The sequence below is a fragment of the Tiliqua scincoides genome, chromosome 3 (assembly GCF_035046505.1).
Source record: "Tiliqua scincoides isolate rTilSci1 chromosome 3, rTilSci1.hap2, whole genome shotgun sequence".
Lineage (NCBI taxonomy): Eukaryota > Metazoa > Chordata > Lepidosauria > Squamata > Scincidae > Tiliqua > Tiliqua scincoides.
The window spans coordinates 151,707,786-151,731,007 of record NC_089823.1 but is presented as its reverse complement, the minus strand read 5'-3'; the positions used below and the strand labels follow the sequence as shown (position 1 = coordinate 151,731,007).

General features: G+C 42.4%; 1 protein-coding gene across 1 annotated transcript in view; it reads right to left on the bottom strand.

Moving 5' to 3' along the window:
* Nucleotides 1-1,274: 1,274 nt before the first annotated feature.
* The window catches only part of TSPAN15 (tetraspanin 15), a 32,964-nt gene continuing 11,016 nt past the window's right edge, over nucleotides 1,275-23,222 (bottom strand). Inside the window, exons 2-8 of the mRNA XM_066618896.1 lie at nucleotides 18,236-18,421; nucleotides 14,366-14,440; nucleotides 11,427-11,522; nucleotides 6,041-6,157; nucleotides 3,799-3,846; nucleotides 2,209-2,325; nucleotides 1,275-1,448 (exon numbers count right to left, since the gene is read on the bottom strand). Coding sequence (XP_066474993.1) covers nucleotides 1,293-1,448; nucleotides 2,209-2,325; nucleotides 3,799-3,846; nucleotides 6,041-6,157; nucleotides 11,427-11,522; nucleotides 14,366-14,440; nucleotides 18,236-18,421 — 795 coding nt within the window. The 3' untranslated portion in view covers nucleotides 1,275-1,292. The remainder of the gene's footprint in view (nucleotides 1,449-2,208; nucleotides 2,326-3,798; nucleotides 3,847-6,040; nucleotides 6,158-11,426; nucleotides 11,523-14,365; nucleotides 14,441-18,235; nucleotides 18,422-23,222) is intronic.

Below are 23,222 nucleotides of genomic sequence, written 5' to 3'. Positions count from 1 at the left end.
GCCAGATTGGGGGTCCCCAAGGGCTGCAAATGGCCCCCGGGCCAGGGTTTGGGCACCCCAGCTCTAATGGCAGCCTTGAAATGAAATACCCAGGCACAAAACTGATGTTTTGTTTTGTTCAAAACACCAGAATTCAACCAGCCAATAAAACACAGCAGGAGGTATCATTTGATAAAATTAGGGAACAGTTAGAGCCAACTAAGAGGCCGATCCTGTGGTCCGCACTGCGCCTCCGCAGCGCGGACCACAGTCACAAACGTGCCATAAGGCATGTTTGCGGGGCTTACCGCTGGGCTCCCGCCGGAGTTGGCTCAGCTCTGGCCAGCGCTGAGCCAGCGTGCAGTGGGCGCCCGGGTTCTGCAGCTCAGTGGTCTCTGTGACCGCCGGGCTGCAGAACGGGAAATGGGGGTGTGGTCAGGGGCGTGGGGGAGGCGTTCCGGGGAGGGGGAGAGGCAGATCCGCAGAACCAAGTGTCCCCTTCTCCCAAGGAGCCTTCCACGGTAGGAGCAGCAGGATCCAGCAGGAGCCCTCCGTGAAGCTTCCATGATCCAGCAGGAGCCCTCCATGAAGCCGCCGGGTCCCACAGCTCTGGGCAGCTCAGGATTAGGCTGCCCAAGAATAATCATCATGAGGTGGGAAAGTCGCTACAAGATCATTTTTAATGTAGTAAAGTGGCTTTGTGAAGGCACCCCATGCACAGTTAATTCCTTTGTTCTGAATATCACTACAAAAATAGCCAGAATAAAGATTATTGTTAACAATATCTACATACCACTTTTCAACCAACAAAAAGGTCACAAAATTGTTTACTTAGCAAAAGGCATGAGACGATGGCTCCCAATCTCAGAAGGCCCATAATCTTTTTTTTAAAAAATGGCACAAAAGACACCATCAAGCAGCCACCAGGAGAGAGACACTGCTGGGGTGAATACAGACATGATTTTATCTTGTTAGTGGCACTGTGAGGTAAGCTATACAGTCAGGTTGTCTACAATAATAATTACTGTATTAAGTCCAATAACAGATTTTCTCCTGAATTAGGTATACAGTTTTACAGTAAAACAGGAAACTAGCTCGACTGTTAGGATGCCACAAGAGATTTAACACGCTTCAGAAGCGGATTCAGTGAAACAAAAAGCTCAGAGCTAAAATCTCATCTGTTAATGAATTATGTTCACAGGTCTAGAAAGAGTAAGAGAGGCTGTTTCCTAAGTACTTCAAAAAAAATAAATTACATTATGTCTGACTACATTCAAGGCTCAAACACACTTTAGTCGGAGGACTACCTGGCATTACTCAGGATAACACATACAGCACCCAGCGCCTGCAAATTCAACGTCTGCCCTCTGTTGCCTTCCATCCAGTAGTGTCTCATTCAGCTTGTTGTGCTCTGAAATTATATCCTCTACTCGGGTGATGTAAAGCAAAGACAACAACACTCCGAAGAACTGTAAAATAAAGTGGAGGCCATGACCAGGAGACAGAACCACTGATCTCATTCTTCATTAGCATTTTGTGTATTATATATTTTTACAACTGCATATCATCTATGAGTCTAACTTTGGTTTGTACTTTAGTTTCCAAGTTCAAAATACCCTCCTGCCGGGTTTGGAGGGGCTCAGACATGTAAAATTTGCCACATATAAAATTCTTGGAAATGTCAACTCTGAAAAGTCAGGGCCTCTGATTCAGAATATACTGTTTGGACTTAGATGTCCCTCACTCCTGCGGAGAAGCAACACATACTTGTGTTGGAGTATCTGTGTTCACGTACAAAATACAACAAGAGGAACAGCTCTCAGACCAGTGCCATTCTCACATTTAGAGAAACAAAAAGCCACTTTAAAAAGAGCAACATTTGGTGCCCACACAGTCCATGGAATGGATGCATACCACCCCCCACCACCCCCACCCCCACTGACTGAATCACTGATATTATAGAAACTGACCACCTGTAAATCAGTCAGGCTGTGTGGCAAAATACACTTTCGGCCCATAAGAAATAAAGGAATCGGTCTTTCTTAATCCCTTCTATGGCAAGTTAAAACAGAATACATGAAAGAATAGACCCCACACCATCCTATCACAACTGTACTCCACTGCTCACAAACCAAGCATTATTTAGAAGAAATAACAGGCAGACAATGACAATGGCCACGCCCTGAATGCTACTACCCACTATTCTTCACAAACATCAGCTAACCTTACCTGTGGCAACAATATACCAAGCAGAACACCAGCCATAATTGTATAGTTGTCCAGGAACCAAATGATGACTGCATTTGTGCATCCTCTGACATATATAATGTGTTGAACACTCAGGCGCTGTGAAAGGTACAATAATACACTTCAAACAATGATCTGATCATGTGTTTTATGGTATTTTATGCTTTGCACTTTTAAGCCACTTCTGCCCAATGTTGCATATATGCAACAGGGATCAATTGTGTACACCTGTGGGCTTGGCAGAAAAGGGTTAATTACCACTGTACTCTGATGTTAGTCACCTTAGATGGCCGTATCCTTGCAGCGCACCAGCACTAGGTTTCACAAACATGACATAAAGAACATGTTTCAAAGAGGAGGAGGGTGGTGAGGAACTATTCAGGCCCGGGAAAGGACACGGTTGGCAGAAGAGGCCTACGCCAGATCCTATTGCCCTTCCTGGGCCTTTAAGCCCTGCACGGGACTTCTCAGACTGTGCCAGCAATTTTGCTGGTGCAGATCCAAGTAGCCCCATAGGGCAGGATGGGGCTCAATGCAGGGTAAGGGAATAAATGGTGTTATAGTCATCTGAATTAGATGTCACTATGGCATGGACCACCATAGGCAGATCCAACCGATTCAGGTATGGTCTCAGCTGGTGTAAAGGCCAGAGCTGGGCAAATGTCCCCTCCCCAGCCACAGCCACCACCTGACAATCCAGGGACAACCAGGGTTATACAAGTTGCTGGTTATGGGTGCAAATTAATTGAATTCTGGTTTTATAGAACGTTGTTAGTTGCCATGAGGGCCTGAGCTGACACAGTATAAATCTTTTAAATAAAATAAACATATTTTCTAGTTCAGGCTGTGTTTACATTTTCATCTTGTTACACTTGATACCAGTTTTAAACTACTCGTACGAAGGGATGAGAGTGATGACATGCACCTCATTCCTATTTGCAGGCTAATAGTCCTACCACTGCTAAATGAGACATGAAAAGCTATCCTGCCTTGGAGTTTGCTGCAAGGATGCAAGAGAGTGGCAAATGCAAGGAGGTTTTCTGTGCCAGCTGTTTTTCCTGAGTTACATCTCAGGAACAGCTGAGCTGACAGCCAGCTTATCCAGTTTCAGATTCCTGATTAGGATCCACATCTATGTTTTTGTCCAATGAAATCAGCAAGCTATTGAAGAAATACTAATTTAGTCACAATTTACCAGAAATCTGAAGAATCACTGACCCCTCCCAAGGCAGAGGCCGGGGTGATTACTCACAAGTAGTTCAATGCGTAAAGACCAGGCCATGCATGACTTGTAAGGCTGCTGCAGTAGTCCTCCTCAAGGGTGGATCTGGTTGTCAGCAAGTGTGGCACCCTTGAGGAGGACTACTGAAGCCTTACAAGTCATGCCTGGCCTGGTCTTTATGCATGTTTATTGTCCCTTTTCAATTTATAAGACAGAACTCTTTGACAGAAAGGCTTTCTTAGAGCACTGGTGCAGGCTCAAGACTGCAAGATGTAAAACCACTCAGCCTAAAACCAGACGGTCTTTTGGTTCAAAATCGAACAAAATCTATTTTTAAAAAAAAAACATACCTCTTCGTTAAGTGTTTTATATCCACACATGGTATTGATCACTGCTGTCTGAGGGGGAAAAACATACGTATTTCAAAATACAAATACTGTGTAATATGAATGAAATGATAGAGTCTATCTAACAAACTAGCATGACAGTGGTGGCAGCATGGTGAGCACTTCCAAGATAACCATAGGCATCGCTCTGCATCCAGACTGTCGTACTTCCTTCAACAATTGGTCTTACACAGTGCTGTCTTCTCCAAGACGGCACCACCCTACAGCAACTGCTCTGAAGAAGCCTAGGATGAAGTTCATGCATGCAATTTAAGGTAAAGACAGATGTACTATTTGAAGAGCAGTAATTGTAGGTTCTTTATTTTTGAAAAAAAATGATCACAGACAAATTACACAGAATCTTCGGGAACATTAAAAAATGAATATATTTATTATAGCATAATCCTTTGTGGCCTAAAGCCCACTGCATCAGATGCATGAAGTATTATCCTCTTGTTGGCATGTGTGAGTGTGTCACATGCTGAAGTGGCCATCTAGCCCCATTGTTTGCTGTTTTCTCTTTATACTTCCACACGCACACTTATTTTTAAAACTTATATCCTGCACTTCTCAATAAAGGCTTGGGACAGCTTCCAAGAGATTTTAAAAACAAATATAATTAAAAAACCAAAAGAATACACCACAACTGAGAAAGAACTGCCAAACACACTAGGAATTAATTAATTTTCTTTAATCCACAAAGGCCCAGCAAAAAGGCCAGAGTTTCATCTGGCAGTGAAAAAACAAAGAAGGGCATTGGTTGCAATGTCAGGGGAAGTGAGTTCTCTAATGTAGATGTAACCACGGAGAAGGTCCCCCTCATAAGTTCACCAGATTTCCAAAAGATGGCAGAACCCATAAGAGAGCCTTCTTAAAAGGATCTTATTGGGCAGGCAGATTCACAGGAGAAAGCATTTGGTCCTTTAGCCATTTAGGGCTTTAAAGGCAATAATAATCATTTTGAACTGTGCCCAACAACAAACCAATACAGCCAGAATAATGTGTGTGGCACAATGGGAAAGTCCTACCCTGGCCCAAACCCTCACAGCAGAATTCCGTACTAGCCAAACTTCTGAACTTCTGCCTTATCCAAATTGAACTTCAATTTGCTTACCTTCATCCAACCCTTCACTGCCTCCAGACATCAATTCAAAACATTCACAGCTTTTCCAGCTGGGGAATGGCAGTCTCTTTGGCTTCTTCCAGCCTCTTCCAGCCTGCCTCTGCCCAGTTTCACCCTAGAATGCATTGTGATGCATTCTGGGGCAAATCGGGGTGGAGACAGGGGTCTCCACATGACCCATAAAGGTGGAAGAAGCCAAAAAGACTGCTGGAGCCCTGAAAGCATGAGAACCCTACAAGTTACTGGGGGCTTTCCCCTCCTTTCTTAACATGTTTCAAGTAGGTTCCCAGTATCTGCCATTTCCAGTATACACAGGGGTCAGGAACTGATACCCCATGGATATGTCTATATAATACAGACAGATTTAGAAGTGCATCCGTTAGACCAGGGGTGCCCAAACTCTGGCCCTGGGGCCACTTGTGGCCCTCAAGGACTCCCAATCCAGCCCTCAAGGAGGCCCCAGTCTCCAATGAGCCTCTGGCCCTCCAGAGACTTTCTGAAGCCCATGCTGGCCTGATGCAACTGCTCTCGGCGTGACATCCAACGGTTCGATCTATCGCTTGAGCTGTGGGACAAAGGCTACCACCACCACTTGCTGTTTCATAGCTGTGATGCAGAAGAGGCAGCAAAGGAAAGGCTGGCCTTGCTTTGTGCAAGGCCTTTTATAGGCCATAAGCTATTGCAAGACATTCATTCATTCATATAAGTTCAATCTTCAATATATTCATTTATGTAAATTTATTCAGATTTGAAATGTAAATTAATCCCTTTTTTCCCCACCCTCCGACACAGTGTCAGAGAGATGATGTGGCCCTCCTGCCAAAAAGTTTGGACACCCTTGCTTTAGACTCACCTTTCACTACCTGTTCAGTTTCTTTTTGTCTAACAAATTTACACTCGTTTCCCCTTTGTTACATGCAGTCTAATATCAAGCAAGGCGATATGTACACTGAACCTCACCTTCCAAGCATAGATCACCCTTTCTGATGAAAGTTCTAGCTTGCAAAACAGACATTAAGAAAAACTACTCATTTCGTGAAACACAAGGATCGAGAAGGAGACTTCTAAATAGATAATCTTTACCTTATTTGTGACACAACATGTGTAAGGAACTCCACAGGCTAGTGGTCCTGGGGCAGAGCAGGAATGGTACACATTTTTTGACCAGTCTGTAAATTCTTCTCCACCACAGCACTTAAACTTTAAGAAAGAACATTTATTGTTTCAAAAGGGAGTATTCTTGCCTTTATCACAGAATATAAGAGTTCTGATTACTTCCTTTTTTTCTCCTTACTGATAACAAATACAGCACCTTCACATTCTGCTTTCTTATATTCAGAATGTACACATGTGGAGACACCCAGTGTTGTTACAAATAAAGTGCAGTATAGGAAACACGTAATTAATTTCTGTTCCTTATGACAGCAATATGCATCTTTTACCAGTTCACAAAGTAGATAGCAAGTGTAAAGATTAAGTTCATTGTTTTTAAATATTAGGACTGGAGTATGTATATTTTGATTCAAGTACAAACTGAAGTAGCTTGCAATTTCTCAGGTTTATAGGAGCAGGATGAATCTACAAAGAATTCTACAGAAGATGAAAGGAAGAACTCTCATTCTACTTACTAATCAGATCACCAAAGCCAATTCAAGAGAGAGCAGTGTGGTATAATGGTCAGAGTGTTCTAGACCACCCTCCCCAGACCCCTGTGCCAGCTGGGGCAGGCTGGCACAAATTTACCAGGAGCCAGCGCAACGGAGGCCGACTTTGGCATAGTGGCACCATCCTGCAGTGGCACAGAAGAGCCTCATGGCACTTTTGCTACACTTCTGGGCTAGGGCAAAGGACTTGCACCAGCTCAACCAGGCCTTGGGATTGCGCCCTCAGTCATGAAACTATCACTGGGTGAGGCTCTGCACCAGCCACTTTCTCTCAGCCTAACCTAACTCACAAGACTGGTTTGAAAGGGGGGGACCATGTATGCGGTTCTGAACTCCTTGGAGGAAGGGCAGGAATGACTATCTTCAGGAATGTGATTTTTGGTAGTTCTCAGCTTTGATAATTTTTCATGAAGAAGGTGCTACCCTCACTCCACCCCAGGACTTTAAGGAGATATCTATACAGAAGACTTAATGAGATTTTTAAGAGATTAATAATTAACCATCTTAATTAATTATTAATCTCTTAAAATATCATTATTAACCATATATGCACAGTATTCTGGTCTCTGAACTGATTTGTGATGCTGTTTTATTTCCATTTAGTTGAGTTAAAACTTTGAGTTAAACCTGTGTGCATAGATAATCCATGGAATTGGTGTGCTTTGAATTTTGTTCTTAACTCAAATTACACTAGCCCTATAGATCAGGGTTTCTCAAACTGTGGGATCTGGTGGGTCACGACCTGATTATGGGTAGGGCACAAAACTGCAACTGACAAGCTGATAGCAGATGAGCAAAATGCATTAAAACCTATGGAAAGTAAAAGTGAATGATACTGCATGTTTACTCATGAGTAGATAACTGTGCATTGATCCATTGCAAAGGGCAGGTGGAGAGGAATTCAACGCCACCAGAATGATCCTGATCTGATGAACGCAGCCTCAAATAAACACCCGAGAAGGAAGTCCCTCCCTGCAAGCTGACAAATGTATTGAGCTCTATGGAAAGCAAAACTAAGCCACATGTTTTTGTTTACTTGTGAGTAAGCAAACATGCCCTGGCTTGTGTGGAAGGTCAGGCAAAGGGGAGTGCAAGGCTACCAGAATGGTCCTGATCCTATGCACATAGAGCTCAACAAGTGCTCCAGAAGGCATCTATCTATGGCATCCTTCAGTCTCAGAAGACGATGGTATCACGTTCTGAAAGGTGGTTCTGGAACAGCATCTAGTGTGGCTGAAAAGGCCAATTCAGGAATGACAGTCCCTTCTAAACTGAGAGCAAATGTAGTCTGTCCCTGGTCTGTCTCCCTGGCTACGGACTTCCTTCTTTGCCTTGGGCAAGTGTCTCTTCAAACTGGGAGAGGCCATGCTGCACAGCCTGCCTCCAAGCAGGACGCTCAGAGGCCATGGTTTCCCATCTGTTGAAGTCCATTCCTAAGGCCTTCAGATCCCTCTTGCAGATATCCTTGTATTGCAGCTGTAGTCTACCTGTAGGGCGCTTTCCCTGCACTAGTTCTCCATAGAGGAGATCCTTTGGGATCTGGCCATCGTCCATTCTCATAAGAACATCAGAACAGCCCCACTGGATCAGGCCCTAGGCCCATCTAGTCCAGCTTCCTGTATCTCACAGCGGCCCACCAAATGCCCCAGGGAGCACACCAGATAACAAGAGACCTCATCCTGGTGCCCTCCCTTGCATCTGGCATTCTGACATAACCCATTTCTAAAATCAGGAGGTTGCGCATACACATCATGGCTTGTACCCCATAATGGATTTCTCCTCCAGAAACTTGTCCAATCCCCTTTTAAAGGCGTCTAGGCTAGATGCCAGCACCACATCCTGTGGCAAGGAGTTCCACAGACCGACCACACGCTGAGTAAAGAAATAATTTCATTTGTCTGTCCTAACCCGCCCAACACTCAATTTTAGTGGATGTCCCCTGGTTCTGGTATTATGTGAGAGTGTAAAGAGCATCTCCCTATCCATTCTGTCCATCCCCTGCATAATTTTGTATGTCTCAATCATGTCCCCCCTCAGGCGTCTCTTTTCTAGGCTGAAGAGGCCCAAACGCCGTAGCCTTTCCTCATAAGGAAGGTGCCCCAGCCCCGTAATCATCTTAGTCGCTCTCTTTTGCACCTTTTCCATTTCCACTATGTCTTTTTTGAGATGCGGCGACCAGAACTGGACACAATACTCCAGGTGTGGCCTTACCATAGATTCGTACAATGGCATTATAATACTAGCCGTTTTGTTCTCACGATATGTTTTGTTTTGTTTGTACTAGCCGTTTTGTTCTCACGATATGTCAATATGAGCCGTTTTGTTCTCACGATATGACCAAGCAACGCAGGCGTCTCTGTTTTAGTAGTGTGTACATGCTAGGGATTCCAGCTCATTCCAGGACTGTGTTGTTTGAAACTTGGTCCTGCCAGGTAATACTGAGTATGTGTCGGAGGCAGCAGCCCCCCACCATAATATAGTAAAAATAGGCTTGTAAGACTTTTTTCTTCTTCTTTAGTCTTGTAAAGCTAGGTGGGTCCTGATGCTGTGTAATTTTAAAAAGTGGGTCCCAGGGCTAAAAGATTTGGGAACCACTGCTTGATTGGAAAGGGTTGTTGTCTTTCACAGATTCTAACCCCCCCCACACACACACACACACAGACACACACAAAGGAGTCTCATTTCCTCTCCTCATCATTCTGGGTTTTTAATGCTGTTTAGAAGGAAACTTTGAATCTCAATCCAGCCCAAACAAAAAACATGTTGGATTTAAAATTGATTCTGTTTAGAATCACACTAAACTTGCTTAAAGAACTTAAATTGAACTGGGCATTGGGTAGGGCCAAAAAATCTTACAGTGTTTTTAGGGGGAAGGGGGTTGAGGTTCATGCAGGCAGGCTACAGAGAGAATTCACTTGGTGGAACAGGGCTGGCTTCCCCATTTCCTCTCCCCTTATTTATTTGTTTTACTTTAATTAAAATAATAAATTAAAAATTTCAAACTATTCATTTTTATTTATTTATTTATAGCCTACCTATCTAGGGAAAATGGCACAATTTCAGTGCTTGCCATGGGCAATTTCAATGCTTGCTACATTCTTAGGAAAGCTCTTTCTGCTTGATGATGTTACTTCCGCCCATGACCTCACTTCCAGGTTAATGACATCACTTCTGGTGGGTCCCAGACAGATTGTCATAAAAGTGGGTTCCAGTGCTAAAAGTTTGAGAACCACTGCATTATCAATGCACAGAGTACATAGTTACAGTATGATTATGTCTGGTCTAATGGCAAAGAAGGACAAGCTGAACTTGGGAGCGAGTCTTAAATGGAAATTAAAGGGCAGCACAAATCAATTCTAAGACCAGAATACTGTGTAAATATGCTTAATTATTAATCTCTATAAAAACTCATGAAGTCTCCAATATAAACATTTTGCAGGGTGGGGTGAGGGTGGCATGTAAAATCAAAGCCAAAAGCTAAGATATGCCAAAAGTCACATCCCTGGAAATATTTGCAATAAATTCAGTAGTAAAACTTGCTTACACCATTTCTGACCTACATCATCTATCCTCCTTTTTAAATCCACTCTGCTATGGCTACTCTCTACAGAACTGTCTCAAAAGATTTTATCAGAAGAACTCTTTGCAGAGTCAATGAGTAATAGCGCTCAACAAATTCAATTTAATGATCAGAAAAAATGGCCTGGTCCTGAAAACTAAACACTGTAAATTGATCATTAATCCAATTAACTAAACATCTACTTGACATACATCTAAAAAAGGATAAACCAAAAACTTATAACAAAGACCACTGAATCCTTCTGCGTAAGTATTTTTTTTAATGTTTGGGTCAAACTAGATGTTGGTTTAAAATGTGCAGAGCTTTGTAAGCAGTTGCTTTTTAAAAGTTTAAGTAGCAACTGGATTGAACTGGCACCACCAGGATCATGAGCTTGGCAGACTGAACTACTGGAAGAGCAATCAAAATCCCTCCTCTGCATTATCACTACAGATTTATGCATAACCACCACATAATCACTACAGGTTTTGTTTATCTGAGGATTTTACATCAAGGGATCTGGACTAAGGTGGATCTCATGGGTCCTGTTGGGTTTGGCCCTACCTGAACCCTCTGAAGGCAACCAGAGCTGTGCTCCAGTAACCTCCAGAGAGCTTTCTGAAGACGGTAGAGGACGCATGCATCTGCGAGCTTCAGAATTGCCCTTAAAGCAAAAAAACACAACTTCTGGTTTCCCTTGTGAAACCAGAAGTGACTTTTAATACCTTTTAATGCATTCTGAGGCCCAAGGAAGCCCTCCAGGGTGTAACTCCAGTCGTGTTCAGAGGGTTCAGAAGTGCAACTCCAGTCACATTCAGAGGGTTTAAGGGGTCGAAACTGAGGATTTCATTATCCATTGTTTTCAGTATCCACGGGGGGTCTGAGAACTGATCCCTCACAGATACCGAGGCCCTATCTGTATTTGCAAAGGAAAAAAAAGATTCCACTGGTGCTAAAGATTTAAATACACAAACACTCAAACACACATAGCATATGCTTACTTAAATATCTAGTTCAGTATTTGGAAAGCTATAACCTAGTTCAGCAGCCCAATCCTAAGGTTGAGATGAGGAATCTGGGGAACCTCTGCCAAAACTCCATGGAAGTCTACACATACTGTACTTCACCAGCAAAATTAGTACATACACCTTATGCTACTAGAAGGACACCATATTATATTACAGTTTGGAAGATCAATGAATGTTTGTCTCTTATTACGTTATTAATTTGATAACAAAAAGCAAACCTGCTTTTGAACAAAATCCATTATGTTTTTGAAGTCCAAGTCATCGTAGTAATTCTCAATTCCTTTTCGGATATTTTCATTTAAGAAGTTAATTGTCTAAAAGAGGAAGAAATTAAAAGAGTACCATGCATATTACTAAAGACAGATTAGCACACATTCGTACTAGGACTGCAAGCTTAATCAGCAGGTTAATCAACTAACCCTTTAGCTGATTAATTAGCAAAATTGAGAATTAAGATCAGACCTTGGCCCAGTTCAGACATAATGCTAAATCCTGGTTCGACTGTTCTGTATGTGAAAGGAACAAAGTGAAAGTTTTGCTTCTGGTTTAGAATAAACCAAAGTTCTGCATATCATACAAACTTGGGAAACTACAGTATGTTAACTAGAAGAAATGTTATGAACATTTTGATTTTTGAAAACAATTTGTTTCTTTAAATTTTTTTTTTATTTTTGAAGAACTTGTCTTTCTGCACTTCTTACACTGAAGCATAGAGCAAACAGCTATCCCCCATACAATTACCACTCCAAGGCCATACCTCTCAACCTTCAAGTACCAAGAATAAAATCCAGGGTTCATCTGGAAAGACCCTGAGGGCTTTAAAAAAAATCCTTTTATTGTTAAGCTTCTTCAAACATGTATTCAACCTCATTACTGCATCTCCTGCCTCATGGAGACAAAATATTGTAGTCTGAATGGTGAGAAAATGCAACTGCCCCACCACAAAAGCATGACCATGAAGACAGACAACTGGATCCACCACAACACAGTAATAACAATTGATTGTCTACTCTGTGTGCTGAAAAAAAATACCCCATTATCTCAAGAGACTTGTTCACAAGCAAACGGTTTTCATGAACTCAGTATAGGACAAGCCTTGTTGATAAGGAAAGTTGTACATAAACTTTTGTGGCAAAGGAGACTTACCAGAACAATTTATATTGCAGGATGGGACACCTCTCATGCTCCCAGAAATGCTCAAACAACAACTGCCCAGAATTTCTTACCAGCCAAGGCTGGCCAATGGCTAGTGATAAAATAAGAAACTTGGTGGAAATAAGACATTTCCACCTCCAGTCTAACAGGCCCACTTGCAATGAGCATATCACATGGCTTCACAGATAAATTAGTTAATCCAGCTATTTTCAACCAGTGTGCTGCGAATGGTTCACTGGTGTGCTGCAGGAGTTTGGGGGTAATTTATTAGTAGGGCCATTGAGGCATGTTAGCCCCACACCAGCAGTGCAGTGTGCCTTGTCAACTATCAAAAAACTGTTGGTGCACCAGTCTGCTGTGAGATGAAAAAGCTTAAAAATTCCTGGGTTAATCTAATACTTAACTGGATAATGGAAATTTATAATCCTGTGTTTCTCCCTTGGTGAAACTCAAGGCAGTGTATACAGGGTTTCCATACAGTCACTCATCCTGACCAGGCTCAGGTGGTGAGGGGAAGCAGACCCACCCTGCCATAGTCCATGGAAAAGTGTTGCAGCCTTCCCTGAAACTGCACATGTTCTGCACACTTTCTGACTCTGTGCATTAAGATTTCTGCATGCCTCCGTACATCAAGGCTCTATTTAGCAATCACAGCTTCCAACCATTGATAGACCCATTTCCTTCCAGTAATTTGTCTAAACTTAAAACCTATCTAGGCTAATGGCCATCATCACACCTTGTGAAAGCTAATTCTGTAAATTCATTATGAGCAGAGCTCATAATGTTTTGGGATTCAATTCTTAAGTGATGCTTTTAGAAGTTACACACCATAAGCAGCAAGAATGGTGAGCAGTCTGCTTCCAAAAACAAAAAACAAAAGCTGATTCTGATCTCCAGAAAGCATCTGTTTGTAATGATCTGTATCCTCCAGAGTTCAGGAGGGCTGCTGAAGATGCCTGACTTCTGTCCTAGTCAATTACTGTATGTTGTGTGTGTTTTTGTGAGTTAAGGCACACTGTATAATGTAGATTACAACATCTGCTTGAAGGGGCATGTAGGGTAGAGAGCTAACCAGATAACCATACCCATGAAGTACAGAGCTGCAGAAGAAACAGTTGCAAAATTTGTATTTTCCACCAGCTATATATGTGCATATTGAAAGGCTCTGGCTTACTCTTAAGGAAGTTACTCCTAATGGTAACTCGTAATGACAGCGACTGTAGTTCATGACATCTGTATAGTCCAGAAAGGTTTTTGCCGAAATACACAAATTAGTCATTAAGGTGCTATGAGACTCTCTTATTTTTTGCTGCAACACAGCTGATCCTCTGAGGTTGACCCGCTTTAGGAAGCAACCTCTACCTTGCAGTTAGAATCAGTGACTTACTAGACACATAGGGCACCAGGAAACAGGAATTGTCCCTAGTTTGGGCTTTTGGGAATGCTTTGTAAAATTTGTGTTTGTGTGAATTTATATTTTGGAGTTCAGGCACCTTCTCCCAGTCTCTAGCAGCTCAGGCTCTGAGTGGGGAATGAATGCATCTTGTCTCTAGTACATATGAACATGAAAGCACCGTGTAGTCCATAGTCTGCACATTTCACATGTTGGTGAGATCAATTTTGAGCTGTAAATATATGACACAGGACAATTATGCTTACTAAACCCAAAAAATGCAGACACAATGCTATTGTCACTAACATCACCACCATCGCATTTTGGCTCTAAATGTTCAGACAATACTATTTTTAAAAGCTATTTTTTTTAAAAGGGTCTCACTCAGGGCACAGACTGCAGGACTTCTCCCCACGGCCCTCAGCAACCTGGCACAGGTTAGGTGGGTGGCATGCCATCTTGCCTTTTCAGGCAGCAGAAAGTCTTGGGGAGGTTCTGATTTTACTTCACTTATGCAAATTATTTCAAGATAGGCAAGTAATGCCCTCCTTTTCTGTACTGACTGAAAAACAAAATTATACTACATGTTTTTTGTTGTTGTCTTCTTACCTGATTTCTGAAGATTAATGCCATAACTCCACCAAGCAGTTCAATCAGCAAACAAACGCCCAAGATGTACATGAACTGCAAAAAAAAGAAAATTCAGATTTATGTAGACTTTCGATATCCTTTATATTTAAATTATGAATCAAACGATTTTTAGAACAGTTGTGGATGAGACAATACCATAAGTATTTGGCCCTCACTGTGTGCCTTGGTATGGTTTTATTTCAGGTGCACTGAAAGAAGGTGCAGTTACAGTAGCAGATGAAAAGTACGCAGGAACACTGTATAGGCTTGAGCCTGTGCCACAGACCCTCTTCATTCTCTCCAGGCATGCCACCTGTGTAGCACATTGACCATGCACATTTTGTAATCTAGAGATGCAACGAAAAACAAGCCTCCACAGATGGCACATCTCTCCCTTTTTTCTCTCATGTGAAAACCTCTTCATGAGCCTTGGTGGAAGCTTTCTCCCTTATTAACCAACTATTTTATGCATCTGGCAAGTGCTAATCATTTTCCTGTTTTGCACAGTAGTGAACATGGCCTTTTGATACATACAACACACGTTGTGTTTCGCATGCTATAGTACTTCTCTCATTTCACCAGCAGCATAGCTCTTGGAACAGCATACTAATAAAAATCTACAAAAAAAAAAACCCTCAGAACATTATGTTTCTGCATTTCCAGAAGAGATATGGCCTATTTGTAGGGTTTTAAGGTCTTGGCAATGGAATGACAGTATTTTTTTTAAGACTCTAGAAAGGAACAGACTCTTCCTGCCACATCAACACCGCTCATTCAAAGTGAGCCAAATCAGGAAAAAAACTTAAAAGAGTTTTTATTTTATTTTAACTTAAAAGAGTTAAAATAACTCTTAATTAAGTCAAGAATATGCAACCTAAAATATTTGTTTTCTGTGTCCTTATATATAATAGATGAATACTGGAGTTGCTTTTCACATGCAAAAGAGGATGTTATGTACACAGGAATTTCTTTATGAACGTTTAAAAATACTTACAAGATAAACTCACAAGGCTGCAATTTTCTCAATCTCCCCTATACGTTCTTCATTACTGTTTTTGCAAATTGTTCACACAGCAACTATACTCTGCTCCAAATATAGTAAATTACCTACAACTGTGTATATTTTGAAATGCTGTTTCTAATCTAATGATCTATTTTTAGATTGGCAAATATTACATGGTATATATAAAACTGTAGCATAGATAGATTTGTAGTACAATAACGTTTGAGACATGGCATTAGAAAAGTAACCATCCATATTGGCTTATTGCAAAAGACCTTTGTATTTCAAGGAGTTAGTGGTCTGCACAAGTTCTTCCTGATGATCAATATCTTCTTTCATGATTGGGTCGATCTTTGGGGAAATTGTTGGGTCACGCTTAGTTAGCTTTAACACCTGTTTGTGATGATGCCTCTCTTGTCATCAGAAATTGAGATGTTCTGGGCACCAGGCCAAGGTCGTGCGCCTGGTTGAGGCCACATATCAGGGAGTTGCAACATACTCTTTTTCCCCACTAAGATCCTGCTGCATAAAAGGGGCTTGTAAATACCCATTAGCAATGCATCTGACATAGGGCCTCCATGGCCACAGGAGTGCCACCCACACAGCCCACGAGAAGAATGTATCCATAGGAGGTGTGGTCTAGAGGGTAGAGCCTCTGTTAGCCCGAAGATAACATCAGAAGGTTGCCAGTTCAAGGACACCAGCAGCTCCCTGAACAACTGAGAATGGTGAGACCTTGAAGCAGCTGACAAGCCCAGCTGAGTGATTCCACCTGCTCTTGGTGTGAGCAAGAAGCATCTTGGCTGCCCTCCATGTGAGAGATGGAGCTGCTTGTCAGCCTGCCTGGGAGAACTGGAGGCCAGAAGTGAGACCAAACCAGGAAGATCCATTCTGAAATGTTGTTGGTTCTTGAAAGAGAGAACCTCTATGTTTGTAAAAATCCCCTTGAGGGATTTAGAAATGCCTGCCTATGTAAACCGCCTTGAATAAAGTCAGAGGAGTAATCTGATGACCAGAAAGGCGGTATATAAATACCTAGTTGTTATTTTTTATTATTATTATTGGAGGATATGCCATTTCTATTTTGAGGGATATAAAAACACTGTATTTCATTCTGTTTCAAACTGGGGTGGTGGTGGTGGTGTTGCTTGTTCAAAACTAAAAAATCCAATTTCTGTCTTTCATCCACTGGTCTGTTCTTTATCTCCATATCAGAAAAGAACCTTACCTTTCCAGCAGTACACCATCCTATCCTTCCAAACAGCAGGTCAACAAGGTTTACTTTCTACACTAAACTCACCAATATTCCTACAATGTATATTGTAATAATTAATGCCCATTCTGTAGTTTCTCCTTTGACCCAGGCAGCCCAATCCTACCTAACTCCCCTTGCAGTGATGCAGCTGTGCCAACAGGGTGTGTACTGCATTTGGCAGGGCAGTTTCAGGCCCCAGAGGTCTCCTCTGGGTAAGGAAACATTTGCCCTCACTGTCCCACTGGGTCTACTCAGATCTGCACCTGCTACTTTGTTGAAACAAGTCCGAGTGCACCTGAGAAGGTAGATCAAGGTCAGGAAGGGAGAAAGAATAGCAGCAGTGGCACCACTGGCAATATCACACCCTTCCTGGCCTCAATGTCCCCCTTTCACTGCCCCAGCAGCAGCCTCAGAAGTGGCAGGAACCCAATGTGGGACATTCATGAGAGGGACCCCCAACCTTCCCACAGGCCTCCCACTCACCATGTAGCTGTGGCAATAGCCACAGCCAGGAAAATACTGGCGATGCCTCATGTAAATCGCAGCACTAGAAAATAGTTGATGGTGACAAGATGCAGTCACCGCCAATTGCTTCCAGGAGGTCCATTTCAGGCCATACAGAGGAGAGGGTGAGCAGGAGAGACCACACAGTGCACCTCTCACAGTGCTTCAGCCCCACATCCTCCCCATTAGACCCTTAGAGGGAGTACTGCCATCCACCTGAGTTTTTTGTTATTTCATGTTTGCTATTTTACTGCCAATGTAGGATTTTAGTATTGTTTCCACATTGTTAGCTGCCTTGGGCATCTTTTTCTGAGAGGGGAAAGGCAGGATATAAATGTTTTAAAATAAATACACGTGTTAACTGTTCACTTCTTGATTCTGATCTCTGTATTTTATTTGCCTACCAACGGCTTTACTGTTACCTTGAAAATGCCCAAGAAACACTGGTGATTTGTTTTGCCTCAGATGGGGTCATGTCATCTCTCTAGTCTAAATAAAAGAGCTGCTTGCATTAATACAAGCGGAAAAACTTTACCATAGTATTGCCAGTTGTGCAAAGTGCACAAACAAGATTTAGACATACATGCTGTGAGATTTCTACCCTGCCCTACCTTGCCAACACAGAGGGAGATAAATCAATGTACTCTTGGAACTGAAAGTATTACTTCCTGACTCTTATTTAATATCAAGCCATGTAAACACAGCACTCTCTTTATATATAACTGAATTTCCACTCCCCTTCCTCTAAATAAATCTTGTTTCTGTTTAGCCAGTTTCTTTCTTTGCCCCCGGATTCTCTTTGAAATCATGACAGGAGCTATAAAAATTGCCCTACACTAGGAGAAAGGACATTACTCAGCATTGACCTAACCTATTTCCACTGAAGTCAATGGCTCACTTCTCAGAATCTCATTTGCACTGGATACATAATAATCCATCTTGCACATCAATTTGTCTGCTATTTATTGAAGAAGGAAGTTAATGAGCTGAACTGTCATAAACTGTTTAAAAAACAGAGAACAAAATAATTATACAATCATCAAGTTCAGCTTTACAAATGGAAACCCCCTTACATAAAAGTACTTACAGCTTGAAGTAGGGATAAGTTGTCTCTTAAGGAAGCCAAAACACCCACAAAGGAAACAAGGAACATTACAATACCCAGGAGAATGAGAATAATGGCTGGAGCTAAAAAGGCACTTTCAAGGGTTTTATACTTCTGTCTTTCAACTTCTGCATAAATGCCAACAGCCAGGACAAATGCTCCTATTAACTGAAACAGAAAAGAAAGTATACATTATCATACTTTTCCAATAAAAAGTGGCAACTTATCAAGGGTTATGAAAGACAAGCTCTATTAAACTATAACCATATATTCAGAAAACCTGAGGTTTAGAACAGGGTCTTAACCTTTTGTGTCTCATACATCTCCTAGACCAGGTGTGGCCAACCTTTCAGCTTTAGGGCTCCTGGATCTTTAACAATTGTGTAGAGAAGCTAATTTCAATAGGTGCAGCTTGTCATCTCACAGATGACACAGAGAAACCTGCTGAAATTCCCTCTTCTACACAACTGATAAAGGTTCAGAAGCCCTAAAGCTGAAAGGTTGGCCACACCTGGTCTAGAGAATTTCAACCATGTATCCCTCCCTCCCCCCAACAATCCTATACACACATTCCTGGGAGTAAGCCCCACTGAACACAATAGGACTTACTTCTGAGTAGACATGCATTGGCTTGTGCTGTCTTTTTTATTTACTTTACTGCAATTATTCCCATTTGCTGTTTTTCTGAAATTGCATTGAACATGTATGGGGAGAAGTAGAACTCTCAAAAAACATGATTAAATTTAAATAATAGCAAAACATTTGTTTCCTTCGTAGAATTTGAAGACATCAAAAAACTCACAACAAAAACCAGTGCTCTTTCCCCTCAGAGAGGAGGTTAATTTGTGGAGCCGTTTTTGATAAAATCATGCCCTGCACCCAACCATTCCAAGGCGTTGTTTCAATGACAGACAATGTTGAAGACCCAGATTAACATATCCTGTATTGCCCTCTGCTTAGAGATATTTTAAATATTGTAAATACTGACAAAAACATGAATATCATAGCCTATAAAAATGTATATATTGTTGGCCCATCAGTACTCAGGGTCAATTTCCAACGTTTTAAAAGAACTCATTGACTAGTGAAAAAAGTGTGTATCAAAAGTTTTTCTTCATTCTGGGAGCACCTCATGTACCCTTGAACCCCATTTATGCATGTCCCAGTGTGCAGGCCCCACAGGTGAAGAAGCCCTGTAATAGCCAGTTTTAATCCTGGCTTGTAAAAAAGAAATGAGCAAAATTACTGCTTCTTTCTCAGAACACCTGCTGATAGGAATCTTGTTAAATGACACTGGTGAAAGAGCTAGACCAGCCGTAGCCAGCCGTCAATCCGCTGACAACATCCACTGTTATTTTGTCTAGCAAATGTGGAGCAGGAAGCTTATGCTACTCTGAAGCAATTTACTTATAAATTAGTTCCCAGTCACAGGAAGCAACGCCGAGTCTATCACCCAAAGAAAGAACAAATTACAGTCTTAACTCCTTCAACAGGATACCGAGGATGTTGAACAGGAACCAGTATTCCAATTCTTTTCCCACAAAGGATACCCTACTCTCCCTTGGCAATGATAGCCTGGAAAGGCCAAAGCATACAGCCTCACAGGTATAAGCAGTTGGCAGCCGGGCCACAGCCTTCACAACCTAACATTTTAACAGCAGTTACATACTTTACTGTTTGATGAAGTTCTGCCCCCACAAAAACACACTCTGACACAAATATTTTAATCCCCATCCAGTAAGTGTTGACACCAGTCAAAGACAAGACATTGCAGAAATAAAATAAAAAAATGTAAGGGGTAGCAAAACAAACTGTTTTGTATCACAGGGTATTAAGCAATTGAGGTCAATTGTACATCTATGGTTTGTAAGTTTTTTTTTTGCTACTGCTGCTATTTAACCTGAGCTCAGCAGTAAATAAAACATAACAAATTCATTACTTAACTCACAAGGTCACCTACCTTGCCTGTGCTACTAAGATCTGGCTATACAGGTTGAGAATAATTATTCTGGTGGGTTCCATTCCAAGCACTCATGTGAATAAAAAAAAATGCACTATAGCAAATCAATTTAAAAAACAAAGTTTCTTTGCTCCAGTGATTGAAAAACAGCCTTGCTGACCTTTTGACTCTAAGATAAGAGTCATTAAGAAAACAATCCATCAGCACTTCACTCAGCCCCTCCCTTCACCAATGCAAAATGATCAAGTTTCTTTCAAGTGCTGGGGGAAGGGAGGGGTCCGCAGGAGGGAGAAGGATTGATGAATTGTTAGCCTGCTGCCCCCCCTCTCTCTCATTAAGGAGGCTGTTGTTAAAGGACTGTTCAGTTTTTAAAACTGATTTTAAAGGGATGCATTTTTCCCCTTCTCCAGGGGTCAGCACGTTCTTTATCATCTGCAGGGGCCATTCCTGTTGAGTCAAATCCGTGTATAAAAAATACGTGTATAAATAGGCTGGACCTGTACTGAGTTTCTGAGCTAGCATTTGCCCAGTTAATTCCAGCAGGGTGCTCAGCATGTCAAAAAACAGCACCACAGGCATAAAAGACAGTTTGCCTTATCCAACATATGTAGTATGATGATGTCTTCCTGGTAACTGAGGCCTAAGATACACTAGGACAGTCTTTCTCAAACTGTGGCTCAGGACCTATTTCAGGTGGGTAGCGTAGCCACCTAACTCAGTGTAGCGTAGCTAACTCAGCTGCCGTTGAAAATACAGGGTACAGAGCTGAAGGGCAGGGAGACAGGCATGATGCGTTGCCATGAAGAGGTGGGAAAATGGGACGCTGGAAAGGGGAGGAGGGTTGTGTGGCTGGAGAAGGATCCAAATCAGCATTCGGCTTTGACTTCCAAACTGGAACATCTGAATTTCACGCTATGCAAAACAGCACAAGCGTGCTGGGTAATGGGACCTTTGGCTGACTGAGGCTTAGGTTTGAAACTTAAATGATGTCACTTCCATTTCCGGTGGGTTTCAACAGATTATCATTCTAAAAAGTGGGTCCCAGTGCTAAAAAGTTTGTGAACCACTGCATTCGTGTATGGACACTCCCCTGCGAGCCCACTCCCACTAACAGCCCAGTTGTACCTAAATCCCCATGTGGCAATGCAGCAGTGCCAGCCATGCTCCGTCCCTTGGGGATATTTGTCCCCTGGCCCAGGGGTAAGCCCCAGAAGCCCCAACAGGTCAACTCGGACCTGCTCCAGCAATATTCCTGGTGCAAGTCTGTATTGATCCATGCAGGCAGACCAGGCCCAGGAAGGGGATTGGATGCAGCATCACTGATCCTGCCCTCCTCCTAGGTCCAATCCCACCCTGTGCCCCTGTCACTGCCGCATTCCCCACTAGTTTTGTCCCTTTATTAAAAAAAAAAAAATACATGGATGCACCCCACTTTAGCTATTTGCCCCCTTGCTCTTGGATGGATTGTATGGGATTAGGACTACCTAGGGCACAGGGCTACTAGGACTCAGTCCACTGTCTTTCAGGATCACTCCTACAGCAACGTGTTTCCCATGCTGAGGAACCTGGCAAACCCCAGGTAGAATGTGGGGTGAGGAAGGACATCCTTTTTAATTATTTTACTTGCAGGTGGCAGCAAATCTATCCCATTGTGTTTGGTTAGGAAGCATCCAAATATGCATAATCAAGTGCACAGATGCCTTGCTTCTTGCCCCATATCAGCACTTGGAATTCTCAGTAGCACCCCTGGATAAACATAATAACCATAATAGCATATGGGCCAATCTTCTGGAGACACTGTTCTTTTACAGCTCCCACTTCTTTCAAAAAACAAAAGGGCGAAATTCCATTTTCCCAGCCTAAAGAAGTGCCAAATATACAGTCCTGCTAAGAAAAACAAATTATTCCAGCTACAAGTGTTAAAAATATGTTCCGTTTTTCTAAAGGCCACTTTTTGACTTAATAAAAATTCCTCTGAGGAAGAAAAGCCAAAGTTGGCTGTTTAGAATAAACGGAGGCAGGAATACCCCCTTCTATCTTCCAGGGCACACCCCTGGCATGGCAAAAGCCTACACTGGCTGGGAAGGGCCTTTCTGTCTGAGTTTTAAAGGTCACTTCTTTCTAGAAAAGTCTAGCTTTAGGGCGAGGCCATCAACCATAAACAGGAATTGTGTACTCACATTTGAGCAGACTGGAACACAATTAGCACTGACATATATGCTGAAATCAAGAAGTGTCACATGGCAATCAAGAATCTCCCCATTAGGGCAAAGAATGCTGCGAACTACCCATTGTATTCCAGCTCATTGTATTCCTGGGGGATAAGAATAGGCCCTCAGTTTGGCTGTACTTGTCTTAAGAGGCGACTAAACAACCACCGTTGGGTAGATGCAACTCAGTAGCCTGGGAAGGCAGCTCATCTGAGAGAAGGAAAACTCTGATCCCAAACCTCCACTGCCTTGTGGCTACATCCAGTTATGGAAAAGGCTTCTGGAGTCAACCTCAAGGCAAAATCCAGAACTGGAGTCCTTGAGGCAGTTCATGGCTGAACACAGTCACGTTCTGGCAACTCCTGCGACGCAGCTGGAACCAACCGTACTGGCTTCTGCCTTTCCGTTGGACCATTCCAGCAACGTGGAGACGGGGATTTGCTGCATGTGAAACAGTCTATCCTCCATATCTACTCTACCCAGGCTTCGCGCTCTGGAGAGGACATTCTGTTCCAGAACCACCATTCAGAGTGCAATACCATAGTCTTCCGAGACTGAAGGATGCCTATAATGCCTATAACTCTACAGTTTGAAGAGTTACACATGCAGTTAAGTAAATAACACACGCCAGGCAACCACCTTCTCCTCCTGGAGAAGACTTTTGCTGCTGTTTGCAAGGCTGCCCTCAGCAATACATCTTTCATTATCTAAATAACTCACAGTCTTTCATTAGGAAACAGTGAAATTCTTACAGTCAAGCTTCTGACCCTTGAATTAATATCTTCTTAAGTAAACAGCA